At 40.1% G+C, this 18,668-nt stretch overlaps 1 protein-coding gene across 23 annotated transcripts in view; it reads left to right on the forward strand.

Annotated features, from left to right (window-relative positions):
* The window catches only part of DYNC2I1 (dynein 2 intermediate chain 1), a 140,740-nt gene that overhangs the window by 62,632 nt on the left and 59,440 nt on the right, over window positions 1-18,668 (forward strand). For all 23 annotated transcript variants that reach the window (XR_013415768.1, XR_013415767.1, XM_077997833.1 and 20 more), the window contains 4 exons: window positions 1,709-1,763; window positions 5,349-5,417; window positions 16,020-16,097; window positions 16,654-16,873. Coding sequence is in view for 21 of the 23 variants with exons in the window: in XM_077997833.1 (XP_077853959.1) it covers window positions 1,709-1,763; window positions 5,349-5,417; window positions 16,020-16,097; window positions 16,654-16,873 (422 nt within the window). In the remaining 2 variants the exon portion in view is untranslated. The remainder of the gene's footprint in view (window positions 1-1,708; window positions 1,764-5,348; window positions 5,418-16,019; window positions 16,098-16,653; window positions 16,874-18,668) is intronic.

Below are 18,668 nucleotides of genomic sequence, written 5' to 3' on the forward strand. Positions count from 1 at the left end.
TGGGATGACAGGCGTGAGCCACCGTGCCTGGCCTAAACTCTCATATACAAGCCCTAGACTTTAATTTGTTCTTTCTGACAATCAGATTTTGTAATCCTTTTTCAAAGATTAGAAAACCCAGGTTAAATGTCTTACCCAAATTTTTACAAGTTTGGGCAAAGCTAACACTTAAACCTCGGGTGTCAGTTCCTGGGTTTTATACTGCATGTCCACTAGAAGGCACAAGAAGACTCTTTCGCTCAATTCAGTACTTTTGTTAAACCACATGGTATATTGGTATGAATGAAAGTTTAAAAATTGAGAATCAGTTTGATATTTTGCACATCTTTATTTTAGGTCCTAACTAACATGAAATGTGATTTAAAAGTAAAACATATTTCAAGATAAATCTTTCTTTTAGAAATATCTTTTATTTTATATTTGTATTACATATTATATATTTTATTTTATATTTAATATAAAATAGTATTTCAGACAGACCAATAAATTATAGAAAATTTCTAGAACTCTGTTTTTTGAGATGGAGTCTTGCTCTGTTGCCTAGGCTGGAGTGCAGCGGCATGATCTTGGCTAACTGTAACCTCCACCTCCCTGATTCAAGCAGTTCCCCTGCCTCAGCCTCCCAAGTAGCTGGGATTACAGGCACATGCCACCATGACTGGCTAATTTTTTTGTATTTTTAGTAGAGGTGAAGTTTCACCGTGTGCCAGACTGGTCCCGAGCTCTTGACCTCAGGCAGTCTGCCCACCTCGGCCTCCCAAAGTGCTGGGATTACAGACATGAGCCCCGCACCCGGCCCAAGAACTCCTAAAGAATGTAGATTTGCACTCACACACAAGTTTGTTAAAACACGTAATTTCTTCTCTGGAAGATATTTTCTGTCTTGAATTATTGCTAAAAGAGTAAGAATGCTAGGAAGACTTTAACATTTATTGCTATAATAAAACATGCTTTGCTAACCTGCAACAGTTTTTTTTTTTTAATTATTTTTTGAGAAAGGGTCTTGCTCTGTCACCCAGGCTGGAGTGCAGTGGCACAATCATGGCTCACTGCAGCTTCAAACTCCTGGGCTCAAGCAATCCTCCTGCCTCAGCCTCCCAAGTAGCTGAGACTACGGCATGTGCCACCATGCCAGGCTAATTTTTTATTTTTGTAGAGATGGGGTCTACTCTGTTGCCCAGGCTGGTCCCGAACTCCTGGCCTTAAGCGATCCTCCTGCCCCAGGCTCCCAAATAGCTGGGATTACAAGTGCAAGTCGTTGCCCCTGGTTATAGTAGTTCTTTTTTTTTTTTTTTTTTTTTTTTGAGACGGAGTCTCGCTCTGTCGCCCAGGCTGGAGTGCAGTGGCGCTATCTCGGCTCACTGCAAGCTCTGCCTCCCGGGTTTACGCCATTCTCCTGCCTCAGCCTCCCGAGTAGCTGGGACTACAGGCGCCTGCCACCTCGCCCGGCTAATTTTTTTGTATTTTTAGTAGAGACGGGGTTTCATTGTGTTAGCCAGGATGGTCTCGATCTCCTGACCTTGTGATCCGCCCGTCTCGGCCTCCCAAAGTGCTGGGATTACAGGCTTGAGCCACCGCGCCCGGCCTATAGTAGTTCTTAATCGTATCAAAATATTGTTAAGAACTTTCACTGATATGGAAAATGTTTTATTTTTTAAAAGCGCTCATTTAAAAGTAAATTTTGATTTTGATTATGTTTGCTTTCCAGGTATGCTGAGAATTTAGTAAGGAATCACGGAAAAGATAAAGATTCAAGACGGAAGGTAAGGCAGTCTCCACTGAGGATACATCGATTTTATGGTACATTCAGATTAGCCATCATCTTAGTTTGGGCTTCCCCTTGAAAGCAGAGGCTGAGACAGGGCTCATTTGCAGATGGTTTATTTGAGTGGTGATTCCAGAAGGCACACTAGAGACTTACTTTAGGCTAGAAGACACAAATAGGTTGAAAGTAAAAAGCTGGACAAAGAGAATCTGTCAAACAGCAGCTATGAGAGGGCTGGACTGGCTATACTAATATCAGATAAAACAGATTTTGAGACAGAAAGTGTTACTAGAGATAGACAATTCAGAATGACCAAATAATTAGTTCAGCAAGGAGATGTAACAATTGTAAATGAATATTTACCTAACAAGAGGGCCCCAAAACACAAGCAGCAAAATCTGACAATTGAAGGGAGAAATAGACAATTCACAATAATAGGAACTTTAGCACCCCACTTTCAATCACAGATAGGACAATATTTTATGGTAACAAATTAGGTAATTTAGATGAACGGACAAATTCCTAGAGACTATCAGTTACTAAAACTGCTAGAAGCAATAGGCTGAACTGACCTATAGTAAGTCAAGAAATTATGTTTATGTTAAGAATCTCCCCACAAAGTAGCTCAGGCTCTGATGGCTTCTCTGGCAAATTCTACCAAGCACATGTTATTAATAGACACTTGTGACTAACACACACGCGTAATCCCTCTCCTTGCATAATTGTTTCCATGTGTTAAGCTACCTTGTGACATGTATTTATGCACCAGGAGAATTGTACCCTGTGCTGAGCTTGTCACTTAGCACATCAGCGTTTCTCCACAGTCTTCATTATCTCCACCATCTCTAATAGTATCATAAGAGGAGTCTTCATAACGATTACTTAGTAACTAAAATAGCACACTGTGGAGTTAGGGTTATTATTAAACCATTTTCCTCTTTTTTTTTTGTTATTACAGATAATGTGGCAAGCATATTTTGAATTTTATGAATTATTTCTGGAGAATAACTTTTTCTTTTTTGGTAGTTATCTGAAACCCATGACCTTGAGATAATCATATTTAACAATTTTCTGCCATATATATATATATATATATATATATATATATATGCTGAGTTGGAGTCTTGCTCTGTCTCCCAGGCTGGAGTGCAGTGGCGCGATCTCAGCTCACCTCAACCTCTGCCTCCTGGGTTCAAGTGATTCATGCCTCAGCCTTCTGAGTAGCTGGGATCGCAGGCATGCGCCACCGCACCCAGCTAATTTTTGTATTTTTAGTAGAGACAGGGTTTCACCATGTTGGCCAGGCTGATCTTGAACTCCTGACCTCAGGTGATCCACCTGCTTCGGCCTCCCAAAGTGCTGGGATTACAGGCAGGAGCCACCGCGCTCAGCCTTCGTGCCATATTTTTATGAATTGCTTTATTCTATATCCGTACACAAACATGATTTTACATAAATTAGGTCATACAGCACCTGTTGTTTTGACGCAGATGTTTTATTTATTTAATTTTGGTGGTGGTGGTGGGATTGCTTATTATCTGGCTATAGCCACACATTTACCACAGAAAAAAAAAGACCTACAAATATTTCTCATATAATCTTTTATAATCATATATTGGTATGTATATTTGGGAATTTGGAAGCCAGTTTTAAACATTTACACACACACACACACACACACACAGCCCTCCTGTTCTTCCTAGTTCATTGTGGAAATCCCTCCAGTTTGGATGTTATAGATCTACTGTGTTATTTTTGTGGATACATTTCTTGAAGTGGAATTGTGGAATTATTGGATGAAAACATATAGATTTATTTTCCTATTTTTTTCATGTTTCCCAATTTTTTCTCTTAAGCTCCAGGTTGGCATTGTTAACTAGAATTATAACGTGAGCCACATTTATAATTTTAAATTTTATTTTTTATTTTTATTTTAAAAAATATACCAGATGTTCGAGACCAGCCTGGGCAGCATAGGAATTCCTCATCTGTATAAAAACAACAACAAAAAAAAATTTAAAAAAGGCCAGGTGTGGTGGCTCAGGCCTGTAACCCCAGCACTTTGGGAGGCCAAGGCAGGGGCATCACCTGAGGTCAGGAGTTTGAGACCAGCCTGACCAACATGGTGAAACTCCATCTCTACTCAAAATACAAAAATTAGCCAGGCATGGTGGTGGACTCCTGTAATCCCAGCTACTTGGGAGGCTGAGGCAGGAGAATTGCTTGAACCTGGGACGTGGAAATTGCAGTGAGCCGAGATCGCATCACTGTACTCCAGCCTGGGCCATGGAGCGAGACTCTGTCTCAAAAAAAAAAAAAAATAGAGGTGGGGTCTTGCTGTGTTGCCCAGACTGGTCTCGCACTTCTGGGCTCAGGTGATCCTCCTGCCTCAGCCTCCTAAAGTACTGGGATTACAGGTGCGAGCCACCACACCTGGCCTATAATTTTACATTTTCTTATAAACATACAAAAGAAACATGAATTAATTTCATAACATCTTATATAATCCAATAAATCTAAAATAGTATCCGTGCAACCTATAATCAGTATAAAAATTATCAATGAGGTAGCCAATGGGATATTTTACATTCTTTTATTTTTCTTTTCCAGAGGAGTAAAATATATGATGTGTTTTTTTCTAGAAAAATTTCAGTTCATTGTGAATGTATTTAACAGCTTGTTTTGGCTCTGATTAGATCCACATTTTACAGCAGCAACACTGAATTTATCTTGATTCAATTCTTCAGCATTTATGGAGTGCCTGCTATGTGCCAGAATAGTTTTCTGGACACATGGAAAGTTCTTTTTCTGTTTTCTTCATGAATAATACATTATATTGTCACCAGTTTTAGACACTGCCTAGTTTTGGGTAGTCACTTGTTTTTTTTTTTGAGACTGAGTTTCGCTCTTGTCACCCAGGCTGGAGTGCAGTGGTGCGATCTCAGCTCACCACAACCTCTACCTCCTGGGTTCAAGAGATTCTCCTGCCTCAGCCTCCCAAGTAGCTGGGATTGCAGGTACCTGCCACCCTGCCTGGCTAATTTTTTTTATTTTTAGTAGAGACGGGATTTCACCATGTTGGCTAGGCTGGTCTCAAACTCCTGACCTCAGGTGATCTACCCTCCTCAGCCTCCCAGAGTGCTGGGACTATAGGCGTGAGCCGCCATGCCTGGCCTGAGTAGTGACTTCTAAGTGCATAGATCTTCCTAGCGTCGTTGATAAAGGTGACATTTGCAAGGCTTTTTCTTCATCACACACAGGGATCCGGGCTTCTTGTGTGTCCTTTTATCCGGTCCTCTCACTGCTGCTGTGAAACAGGTGCCGTAATTCTGATTTTTCAGAAGAGAAAGCTGAGGCACAGAGGGTTGAAGATACTTGCTCTAAGCTCTAAGTCACACAGTTTGTCAGTCCCAGGGTGGGACCCGCATCCCAGAGCGCGAGTTTCGCAGTCTGTGCACCTGTGGAATCTCACCTGTGTCCTGGCTGCTGAGGGCCGGTGGGCTCTGTGGGGAGCTGTGTGGCGTGCGTGTCTCCTGGAATCTCACCTGTGTCCTGGCTGATGGGGCTGTTCTCTCTCCATTAGCATGGCCATGAGGAAGGTTCTTCCGTGTGGTGGAAGCTGGACCAGAGGCCAGGAGGCGAGGAAACTGTGGTAAGGAGAGTACTTCGTCTTATAGTTTTGCAATCCTGTCCCAGCACAGACTTCCACTCACATTTCCTTGCTTTCCTGTCAGCATTTTACTAGTGTAATTATTGTCCCTTTCAGATAGCAGGGACAGATGAGATTTTCATATGAAATTCACACTTGGAGTTGTTTGAAGTCCTTGGTCTTGTTGAAAGCCATCTGGGTTGTGGGGGTCAAGGAATGTAACTGGGTTGTGTGCACACCGTCAGGTACTTGAGCCTCTTTCTTTCTGGAAGAGGAGAGGATTTTGCAAAGAAATTGGAGAGAAGAGGTTTAGGGTGAATGAACAGACAGCCTTCTCATTGTTGTTCTGTGTAAGTTGAAGAAAGTGAGGAGATTTGAAGACACCTAATAGAGAAATCACAAAAGACATGATCCAGGCCATGGTTGCTGAGAATTATACAAGGTTATAAATAATTTTCAGAATATATATGCAAAACCGGAGAGATCAAGAAATTGTAAGTATCCTCATATGAGGGAAGAATTGCGGACGGGGCCTCTGAAGGACGTAGTGCAGAGCTTGATGGAGAGCACGTGGGGCTCTCCTTGGGCGGGTGAACTCCTGGTAATGGGGGTTTCTTGTTCCTTCTCAGGGGTGTGTCCCCCAGTGTGGTTCTAGCTCTGCACAGAAGTGACGGTGTCTGCTCCATTCCCCACTGTCTCCTCACCTGGCTGAGTACCTGGCCCACACTAAGTGTGTTGTGAGTGTTTGCAGAGTGGATGAATTGTAGTTTCAAAATCCTGGCCAGACATAGGACGTGACTAAGCGCCACTGGGTCTGCTGAGTTGAGCAAGAATAAGAAATGTGATGCTATTAGTTTTCATTTAAAATTCCTGTTTTTGTTCTTTTTGTCAGTCAGCAGGTGTTGTATTTATTGATACAATAAATGTATATATTATTTAATATAATGTACAATGACTTTATATGATAATGTGGCACGAGGACCTTATTTATTTTTTATAAGACTTTATTATTTTTTATTTTATATTTATTTTGAGACAGGGGCTCGCTCTGTTGCCCAGGCTGGCACGATCATAGCTCAATGCAGCCTCAGACTCTTGGGCTCAAGTGATTCTCCTGACTCAGCCTTTCGAGTAGTTGGGACCATAGGCATAAGACACTACTCCTGGCTAAGACTTTATTTTTTTTTTTAGAGCAGTTTTATGTTTCCATCAAAATTGAGAGGAAGGGGCTAGGCGTAGGCTCACCCCTGTAATCCCAGTACTTTGGGAGGCCGAGGTGGGCAGATCACCTGAGGTCAGAAGTTCGAGACCAACCTGGCCAACATGGCGAAACCCCATCTCTACTAAAAATACAAAATTAGTGGGGCGTGGTGGCGGGCACCTGTAATCCCAGCTACTCAGGAGGCTGAGGCAGGAGAATTGCTTGAACCCAGGAGGTGGAGGTTGCAGTGAGCTGAGATTGAGCCGTTGTACTCAGGCCTGGGCAACGAGAGCAAAACTCCATCTCAAAAAAAAATATATTGACAGGAAGACACAAAGATTTCCCATATACTCCCTCGCCCCCACACATGAATAACCTCCCCCATTATCAACATACCCTGGCAGAGTGAAGCCTACATCGATGTGTCATTATCATCGAAGTCCAAGATTTATGTTAGGGTTCGCTCTTGGCCTTAAACATTCTGTGGGTTTGGGCAAATGGGCCGTGATGTGGATCCACCACAGGGCATCATGCAGAGTGGTTGCACTGCCCTAAAAACCCCTGTGCTCCGACTCTTCATCCCTCCCTTCCCCCTTATTCGTGGTAATCACTGATCTTGTCTGTGTCTGTATAGCTTTGCCCTTTCCGGAGTGTCTTATACAGCCACTCCTCAACGTATGACAGGGTTACATCCCAGTAAACCCATAGTAAGTTGAAAGTATCGTGATTTGAAAATGCATTTAATATGCCTAAACTACCGAAGCTTAGCCCAGCCTACCTTAAATGTGCTCCAAACACTTATCTTACAGTTGGCAAAATCATTTGACACAAAACCTATTTTGTAATAAGGTGTTTAATATCTCATATAATGTATTGACTGCAGCACATTGTAGAGTGTTGGTTGTTCAGCCTCTTGGTCACGTGGCTGCCTGGGAGGTGTGGCTGCTGCTGCTGCCAGCATCATAACAGTATCGTACCACATATCATACCACATATTGTACTGCATGTCACACCGCATATCGTACCGTATATCACAGTGCATATCCTACTGCATAATCATGCTGCATATTGTACCGTATGTCACACCGTATATCATGGTGCCTATCCGACCGCATATTGTACCGCATATTGTACTGCATGTCACACCACATATCGTACTGTATATCACAGTGCATAGCCTACTGCATATTGTACCGTATATTGTACTGCATGTCACACCGTATATCATACCGTATATCATAGTGCATATCCTACTGCATATCGTACCGCATATTGTACTGCACGTCACACTGCATATCGTACCATATATCACAGTGCATAACCTACCGCATATTGTACCCCTGTGTCACACCGTATATCATACCATATATCATAGTGCATATCCTTCTGCATATTGTACCACATGTCACACCATATATCATACCGTATATCAGTGCATATCCTACCACATATCGTACCACATATTGTACCACATGTCACACTGTATATCATACCATATATCATAGTGCATATCCTACCACGTATTGTACCACATATTATACCGCATGTCACACCGTATAGCATACCGTATATCATAGTGCATATTCTACCACATATCGTACCGCATATTGTACTGCATGTCACACCACGTATCATACCGTATATCACAGTGCATATACTACTGCATATCGTACTGCGTGTCACACCATATATCATACCATATATCATAGTGCATATCCTACCACATATTGTACCGCATGTCACACCATATATCATACTGTATATCATACCGTATATCATAGTACATATCGTACCGCATATTGTACCGCATGTCACACCGTATATCATACCATATATTATAGTGCATAGCCTAACATGTATTGTACCGCATATCGTACTGCATGTCACACCATATATCATGGTGCATATCCTACCGCATATCCTTCTGCATATCATACTGCATGTCGCTAGTCCAGGAAAAAAACAAAATTCAAAGTACAGTTTCCACTCAGTGCGTTTTACTTTCGCACCATTGTAAAGTAAAAAAAAATCATACGTTGAATCATTGTAAGTTGCAGATTGTCTGTGATTGGAATCATACTGTTTGTGACCTTTTCCAGATTGACTTCTTTCACTTAGCGATATGCATTTTAAGGTCCGTCTGTGTCTCTTCAAGGTTTAATAACTCATTTCTCCTAGTGCTGAATAATATCCATTGTAGGGATATACTGCAGGCTACCCACTCACTAACTGGAGGACATCTTGGTTGCTTCCAGGTTTTGGCAAGTATGAATAAATCTGCTGTAAATATCTGTGTGCAGGTTTTTGTGTGAACATGTTTCCGACTCTATTGGGTAACTACCAAGGAGTGTGATTGCTGGATCATATGATAAGAGTATGTTTAGTTTTGTTAGTAAATTGCCAAGCTGTCCTCCACAGTGGCCGTAGGATTTTACTTTCTCCAGCAATGAGTGAGAGTTCCTGTAGCTCCACATCCTCCCCTGCATTTGGTGTTGTGGGTGTTCTGGTTAGGTGGGTAGTGGTATCTCACCGTCCTTTTAATTTACATTTTCCTGGTGACGTATGATGTGGAGCATCTTTTCGTATATTTGTTTGCCATCTGTATATCTTGTTTAGTGGGATGTCTGTTAAGGTCTTCAACCCATTTTTTTAATTGTTGAGTTTTAGGAGTTCTATATGTATTTTGGATAACACTCCTTTATCAGTTGTCTTTTGCAAATATTTTCTGTCAGTCTGTGACTTGTCTTCTCTTCATGTTGACATTGTCTCTTACAGAAGTTTTTAATTCTAATGAAGTCCAGCTTATCAATTTTTTCTTTCATAGATTATGCTTTTGGTGTTGTATCTAAAAAGTCATCTCCATACCTAAAGTCATCTAAATTTGTCCTGTGCTATTTCCTAAGAGTTTATAGTTTCGCATTTTACACTTAAGTCTGTGATCTGTTTTGAGTGTGTTTTCTTGAAGGGTGTAAGGTCTTTGTCTAGGTTATCATGTGACTGTTTATTTGTTCCAGAACCATTTTTTGTAGAGTCTATCTTTCATTCATTGTACTGTATTGCTGTTGCTCCCTTTTCAAACATCAGTTGACATATTTATGTGGGTCTACTTCTGGGCTTTTTGTTCTGTTGCATTCATCTATTTGTCCAGTCTTTTCGCCAGTACACACTGTCTTGATTGCTATAGCTTTGTAGTGGGTCTTGACATCAGGTCATGTCAGTTCTCCAACTTTGTTCTCCTTCAATGTTGTGTTGATTATTCTGGATCTTCCGCCTCTACATGTAACTTTAGAGCTGGTTTGTCAATATTCATACAATTCTGAAACTTCGATTGAGATTGCATGCTATAGGTCGAGGTGGGAAAAACTGACGTCTTGACAGATTTGAGCCTTATTTGTGAACATGGAATATCTCTCCCTTTATTTAGTTCTTTGTTTTGCTTAGCAGAGCTTTATAGTTTTCCTCATAGAGATCTTGTACTTGTTTTGTTAGATTGATACCTATTTGAGTTTTGAGGGTGCTAATATAAGTAATAATGTGTTTTTAATTTCAGATTCTACTTGTTCCTTGCTGGTATATAGGAAAGAAATTGACTTTTGTGTACTCACCCTGTGTTCTGTGACCTTGCTTATTATTTCCAGTTGGTTTTTTTGTTATTGTTGTTCAGTTCTTTCAGATTTTCTGCATAGACTATCATATTATCTGTGAAGAAATTTTAATTTCTTCCTTCCCAATCAGTATACTTTTTATTTCCTTTTCTTATTTCATTAGTTAGAACTTCCAGCATGATGCTGACAAGGAGTGATGAGATGATATATTCTTTTGTTTTCAATCGTAGTGGGAAAACTTTGAGTTTCTCACTTAGGTATGATATTAGCTGTATTTTTTTTTGTAGATGTTCTTTATCAAGTTGAGGAAATTTCTCTCTATTCCTAGTTTACTAAGAGTTTTATCATTAATGGTTGTTGGATTTTGTTAAATGTTTTTTCTCCATTTATGGATATGATCTCATTATTTTTCTCTCTTAGCCTGTTGATTTGATGGGTTACATTAATTGATCCTTGAATGTCAAAGCAGGCTTGCATACTTGGGATAAATGCCAGCTGATTGTGGCGTATGATTCTTTTCATTTTTTATCTTTTATTTTTTTGAGGCAGGGTGTTACTCTGTTGCTCAGACTCAAGTGCAGTAGGGTGATCACGGCTCATTGTAGCCTCAACCTCTCATGCTCAAGCAATCTTACCACCTCAGCCTCCTGAGTAGCTGGAACTACAGGCATGAGCCGCCATGCCCAGCTAGTTTTTAAATTTTTTGTAGAGGCAGGGTCTTAAGATCTCACCCAGGCTGGTCTTGAACTCCTGGGCTCAAGTGATCTTACTGCCTTGGCCTCCCAAAGTGCTGGGATTACAGGTGTGAGCCACTGTGCCTGGCCCTGTGTAATTCTTTGTATATATTGTTAGCTTCGATTTGGTACAATTTCGTTGCAGATTTTTGCATCTGTATTCATGAATGATATTGTTCTGTAGCTTGTTTTTTTTTTCTTGTAATATCTTTATCTGGATCATACTGGCCTTGTACAATGATTAAGGAAGTATTCTTTCTGCCTCTGTCCCCTGAAAGAGAGTGTAAAGTATTGTGTAATTTCTTTTTTTTTTTTTTTGAGACAGAGTCTTGCTCTGTCTCCCAGGCTAAAGTGCAGTGCTGTGATCTTGGTTTGCTGCGACCTCTGTCTCCCGGGTGCAAGCGATCCTCCTGACTCAGCCTCCCGAGTAGCTGGGACTACAGGTGCCTGCCACCACACCCAGTTAATTTTTGTATTTTTAGTAGAGACGGGGTTTCAGCATGTTGGCCAGGCTAGTCTCAAACTCCTGACCTCAGGTGATTCACCCATCTCAGATCTGACTGCCTTGGCCTCCCAAAGTGCTGAGATTACAGGTGTGAACCACTGTGCCCAGGTAAGAATTGTATAATTTCTTTATTAAATGTTTGGTAGAATTCACCAGTGCTAGTGCTTTCTAGCACTAGCTGGGCCTTGTGTTTTCTTTTTTAGAAGGTTATTATTGACTCGATTTCTTTAAGAGGTATAGGCCTATTAAATTCTCTGTTTCTTCTAGTGTGAGTTTTAGCAACTGTGTCTTTCATGAAACTGGCCCATTTTACTAGGTCATCAGATTTATGGGCATAGAGCTGTTCGTGGTATTACTAGATTATCCTTTTAACGTCATGGGATCTGCAGTGATGTCCCCTCTTACTTTTCTGATGCTAATAATTTGGGTCTGCTCTCTTTTTCCCTTAGTTAGCTTGGCCTGGAAGTGTACTGATTTATCAATATTTTCAAAAAAGCCAACTTTTGATTTCATTGATTTTTCTCTGTTGATTTCCTATTTTTAATTTTATTGATTTCTGCTTTAATATTTCTTTTTTCTGCTTACTTCAGATTTAATTTGCTCGTTTTTCTAGTTAATCCAAGCTCGAAACTTAGATGATTGATTTTAGATCTTTCTTCTTTTCTAATATATGCATTCAACACTATAAATTGCCCTCTAAGCACTGCTTTTGTTTGCATTCCACAAATTCCGATAAGTTTGTTTTCATTTGTATTTAGTTCAAAATGCTTTTACATTTCTGAGATGTGTTTTGGAGCCTCTGTGTTATTTAGAAATATGTTGTTTAATCTTCATATATTGTGGAATTTTCCAGTTATTTTTCTGTTACTGATTTCTAATGTGATTCCATTGTGCTCTGAGAGCAGATGTATAATTTCTGTTCTTTTATATTTGTTAAGATGTGTTTTATGGCCCAGAATGTGGGCTATCATGGTGAGTGTTATATGCGAGCTTGATAAGAATGTGTATTCTGCTGCTGTTGGGTGAAGCAGTCTAAAGCTGCCCCGTACACCCAGTTCACTGATGGTGCCGTGGAGTTCAGCTATATTCTTACTCATTTTCTGCCTGTTGGATCTGTCCATTTCTGATAGGGAGATGTTGAAGTCTCCAGCTATAATAGTGGATTCATCTATTTCTTCTTGCAGTTCTATTAGTTTTTGACATAAATAGTTTGACACTCTGTTGTTAGGCACATACATATTAAGGACTGTTATGTATTTCATTAAAGACATAAAATTGGCATCTTTATCATTGCGTAATGCCCTTCTTTATTCATGTTGACTCTCTTTACTTTGAAGTCTGCTGTGTCAGAAATTAATATAATAACTTTTGCTTTCTTTTGATTAGCATGAGCATGGTATATTTTTCTTCATTTGGGTTTCTTGAAGACAATAAGTAGATGGATCTTGTTTTTTGATCCTCTCTGACAATCTCTGTCTTGTGATTGGTACATGTAGATCATTGATGTTCAAAGTGATTATTGATATATTGGATTAGTGTCTACCATATTTGTCACTATTTTTTATTTGTTGCCCTTGTTATTTGTTCCTGTTTTTGTCTTTCATTCTTTTTTTGCCTTTTGTGGTTTTAATGGAACATTTTATGATTCTGTTTTCTCTACTATCTTAGCATATCAGTTAAAGGTTTTTTTTTTTTTTTAACTTTTTAAAGTGGTTTTAATACATTTACAATCAATCCAAGTCCACTTTTAAATAAGACTGTACCACTCCCCTTCCTTGTATCCTTGCTGTCATTCATTTTACTTGTGTATAAGCCGACATAAGCATGTAATCCCTTGGTATTGGCACAGGGTTGGTTCTTGGACCCCCTGTGGATACTAAAATCTGTAAACGCTCAAGTTCCTTAAATAAAATGGCATAGGATTTGCATATAACCTATGCATGTTCTTCCATGTACTTTAAGTCATCTCTAGATTGCTTATAAAACCTAATACAATGTAAATGCTATGTAAATAGTTGTTATACTGTATTTTAAAATTTGTATTATTTTTTATTTTTATTTTTCCAAATATTTTTGGTTTGTGGTTGGTTGAATCTATGGATGTAGAACCCACAGATAAGGAGGGCTAACTGTACATATGCGTACACAAACACACACACACACACGAATAAATACCTAAGCATATGTAATTGAATGCATTTTTGTTACTATTATTCTGAACAAACTGTTTAGATCAATTAACAAATAGAAAAGGAAAAGTTGTTTCCCTTTATTTATTTTTTCTTCCATACTTTTCTTTTTTTTATGTTGACCCACGTTTCTGACCTATATTATTTTCTTTCTGATGTGGTTTGGCTGTGTCCCCACCCAAATCTCAGCTTGAATTGTATCTCCCAGAATTCCCACATGTTGTGGGAAGGACCCAGGGGAGGTAATTGAATCATGGGGCCTGGTCTTTCCCGTGCTATTCTTGTGATAGTGAATAAGTTTCATGAGATATGATGGGTTTATCAGGGGTTTCCACTTTTGCCTCTTCCTCATTTTCTCTTGCTGCCGCCATGTAAGAAGTGCCTTTTGCCTCCTGCCATGATTCTGGGGCCTCCCCAGCCATGTGGAACTGGAAGTCCAATTAAACCTCTTTTTCTTCCCAGTCTCGGGTATGTCTTTATCAGCAGCGTGAAAACGGACTAATACACCTTCTTTCTGAAGAACTTCTTTTTATGTTGCTTGCAAGACAGGTCTACTGGCAACAAATTCCCTCAATTTTGTTTGAAAGTCTTTATTTCTCCTTCACTTTGGAAGGATAATTTTGTAGAGTATATGTGTAATTTTGGGCTGGTGAATATTTTTCTGTCAGTACTTTAAACATTTCTCTATGCTGTCTTCTTGCTTCATGATATCTGAGAAGTTGAATGTAATTCTCTTTTTTTTTTGAGATGGAGTTTCGCTCTCGTTGCCTAGGCTGTAGTGCAATGGTGTGATTTCAGCTCACTGCAACCTCTGCCTCCCAGGTTCAAGTGATTCTCCTGCTTCAGCCTTCTGAGTAGCTGGGATTATAGGCGAGCACTACCGTGCCCAGCTGATTTTTGTGTTTTTGTAGAGATGGGGTTTCACCATGTTGGTTAGGCTAGTCTCAAACTCCTGACCTCAGAAGATCTACCTGCCTCAGCCTCCCAAAGTGCAGGGATTATAGGTGTGAGCCGCCATGCCCGGCCTGTAATTCTTATCTATGTTCCTCAGTAAAGTTTTTTTTCCCCCCATCTGGCTTCTTTTAGGATTTTGTCCTTATCTGTGATTTTCTGTAGTTTTGATATAATATGCCTAGGTGTAGATTTTTTGACATTGATGTTGGTGTTCTATGAGCTTCCTGGATATGTGGTTTGGTGTCTGACATCAATTTGGAGAAATTCTCAGTCATTATTTTATCAAATATTCTGTTCCTTTCTCTCTTCTTTTGCCATCCCCATTACACACGTGAATACCTTTTGCAGTTGTCCCACAGTTCTTGGATATTTTGTTCTGTTTTTTTTTTGTTTTTTTGTTTTTTTCCTTCCCGCTTTTTGTTCTCTTTGCTGTTGAGTTTTGGTGGTTTCTGTTGAGGTATCATCAAGCACAGGGACTTTTTTCTTCAGCTGTGTCCGGTTTACTAGTGAGCCCATCAAAGTTGTTCTTCACTTCTGTTTCTGTTGTTTTTGACCTTGAACTTTCCGTTCTGGTTCTTTCTTAGGCTTTCCATCTCTCTGCTTGCATGCTATGAACTTTATCTATTAGAGCTCTTAGGAAGTTACTCATAGTTGTTTTAAGTTCCTGTTCTGACAGTTCCAACATCCCTGCCATGTCTGGAACTGGTGCTTGCTCTGTCTCTTCAAACTGTATTTTCTGCTTTCTAGTATGCCTTGTAATTTCTTCTGGATTGTGCAGTGGCGCGATCTTGGCTCACTGCAGCCTCTGCCCCCCAGGCTCAAGCAGTCCTCTCACCTCCGCCTCCGGAGTAGCTGGGACCATAGGTGCACACCACCATGCCCAGCTAATTGTTTGTATTTTTGGTCGAGATGAGGTTTCGCCATGTTGCCCACGCTGGTGTCCAACTCCTGAGTTCAAGTAATCTGCCTGCCTTGACCTCCCAAAGTGCTGGGATTAAAGGTGTGAGCCACAGTGCCTGGCCTATTTCTCTGTCTTTAACGGTGTAGATCAGCTGAGCACTATTCAGCGGGGAATATGTTCACGGAGAAGAAATGGATTGCTGCACGTTTGAAGTTTATTTGTAAAACACTTAAACAAATTTTAGCCACCAGAAGTACAGAATTACAGAACTACAGCCACCAGAATTACAGAGGTTTCCTGAAAAGAATGTTTACTGTATTCTCTTTTTGGTCCTACCTATAAGTTAGCAAGGGTATTTCTTAAAGGAATTTAACATTATATTAGTTTTAAAAATACTTAGAGTTTCAAATTAGCAACATCAGATTAATCTCAGAAAACATATGTTTTCCCAGCCTATTTGCAATATTCAAGTTTATGATTGAATTTTTTGGTTTCATGTTTGATTTTTACCTCTAGGAAATTGAAAAGGAAGAAACTGATTTAGAACATGCTAGAGCTGATGCATATACAGCCAGTTGTGAAGATGATTTTGAAGTATGTATAAAAGTTAAAACTTTCCTTAGCTTAAAAATCATTTATTCTTAAACATCAGCTTATATGTAGTAAATTTGATGCCCTTTTTATTCTTTTTATTAATCCTAATACTCAGTATCTATCTGAGGTTTGATTTAGGTCAAGCTATTACCTATAAAATGCTTGCTATACTTCTACCAATACTTACCAATATGATGTAATTAAATGATTTTATAATTTAACTCATATTTAAGTGCACTGCATAAAAAGTGTGTATGTAGGTATCTACAAAAATACATACACTTTCACATTCTCAGTACAAGTGTTTGCACGTGATGGTAATTGATAGTCTTCTGTGTATGGTTCTGTATTGTGTGATTTATTTTTAGAGAAATAAAGGTAGCAGTTTGTATAGATGTATCTTCAAAAACATTAAAGTCAGGGAACTATAAATATCTTAGCTGTAATAAGGACATTGACTGTTTTAAGTTATAAGCTGTCATGTTTTGTTCAGTATGAGTGATAACGTAAAGTCAATTTGTCTTAAAGCGTTCCAAAAGATTGTTATTGTTTGCAGGACTACGAAGATGACTTTGAGGTTTGTGATGGTGATGATGATGAAAGCAGTAATGAACCTGAGTCAAGAGAAAAAATGGAAGAACTTCCTCTAGCTCAAAAAAAGGAAATACAAGAAATTCAAAGAGCTATTAATGCAGAAAATGAAAGGATTGGCGAGTTATCTTTGAAACTGTTTCAGAAGCAAGGTAGAACAGAATTTGAAAAGGAGCCCAGGACAGGTAAACAAATCAATGCTACTGATGGTGTCCATGCTCTTAGGGCTCTGTGTACTGAGCCCTCACAGATGCCATCACACACAGGCCTGCTTTAATAAGGTGGGCAGAGAAGTAACATCTTCCACATGCTGGTGGTGCTGTGCCCTTGCAGCTACCACATAGGAGGCCCGCCGAAGACTTGAGCACGAGCACATCAAGAATTCTCTTACACAGAGAAGTTGTACATCACTATTCTGCTCAGCGCCCAGGCCTTAGGTTAGCTGAGGGCGCTGTGGCCCCACTCAGTGAGCACTGATGCTCCTGTTCTCCAGAGGGAGCTGAGGATACTGTGGCCCTCCTCAGTGGGCAGCCTGGCTTGTTTTTTCTTTGCAACCAGCGTTTTATCCATCTGTGAGCACATGCTCTTATTTTTCCTGATGATGTGCTCATTGAGTTTCCACAGAGGAATCATCATGGTTTTCCCTGGAGGTGTGGCAGTGTCCGCCAGTGAGTGCCTTCATGAGGCACGTGGTGACTGAGGGTTTGAGGTGCCTGTCAAGTCTTGGGACACAGTCAAACTGAGCCTGACACGAAGCATGCTCTTGATTCATTCTTTTTTCCTACAAGGACCTTTTTAAATTAAATTTAGAAATGTATTTTTTCTCCAAATTCTTAGCATCAGGATATAATGTTACTTGTAAGAGTAGGAATTAACGTTTCAAATCGCTTTAAAGGACAACTATGACTTTCTGATAAAACATGGGCACTGAGGGTAAAATAGGATAATGTTAAAATATTATTTGATGACATACTACTTTATTAGTAAAATATTCAGTAATGCAGTTAATTATAGTTAGTAATTAATATGATGCACTAATACAAATGAAGGTTTTGCAGAATGATACTTTGTCTCACATTTTGTGCCTGCTACAGAGATGGCAGAACTCAGCTGGGCAGTGCTGATAGAGCGTTCTTTAAACTTATAGCAAAAGGGCACCTGTCCTGGTAGAGGTAAGGATCTGCCCCTTCTTCAGCCCTGTTGCCCGGCTGAGGCTCAGGGACTGTTTCCCTCAGCTGCCCGTGGAGAGACGCTGCGCACAGGGAGGGCCTGTGTGCCACCGACACACAGGATTTCCTGACAGCATTAACGCTTGTCTGCTCTGGAGTTGCTGAGAAGTGAGCAGGATTTTATTCTTAACATTACTGGTTTTCTTAGCAGATCTATGAATAACCTTTTTTTGTTACTCATTTTCTACATTTATGCTTAGTGTTATTTCTTCATTAGCCTCATTTACAAGATTAGAATTCACAGCTCTCAATATAAGAGATTATTTTTGGCGTATTTCTTATTTGAAGGAGTTATTCACTGCCATAGACAAAGCTGGAGCTGCTTTCTTGGCCCTGTTTCATGTTGAGCTGGCACCGGCGGACGGTCGTAAAGGCTAGCACGGCACTGATGGCGTGGTCTGTGCTGAAGCAGGAATCACGGAGCCATGCTGACCCCAGGGTTTCAGATAACTGACTAGCTGTGTGATCTTGGGCAGTTACTTAACCTCTCTGTGCCTCATTTTCCTTAACTGTGAAATGAGCCTCAGACTTTCTTTAGGGTTATTGTGAAGATTAAACAAGCTAAACATGGAAGTTGCTTAAAGGAGTGGCAGGCACGTTCTGAGTGCTAAGCACCATCCGCTGCTGTTCTGTGGAATTCATCAAGCAGCCGGTACCGTTTGGTTTCTGTGTCCTCCTTGGCTATACCCTGCTGCACCCTGTGGTGCTTGGACTGCTTGGTTATAAACTGCACACCTTATCCTTTTTTGGG

This window comes from Macaca mulatta, chromosome 3 (genome assembly GCF_049350105.2).
Source record: "Macaca mulatta isolate MMU2019108-1 chromosome 3, T2T-MMU8v2.0, whole genome shotgun sequence".
NCBI classification, from domain to species: domain Eukaryota; kingdom Metazoa; phylum Chordata; class Mammalia; order Primates; family Cercopithecidae; genus Macaca; species Macaca mulatta.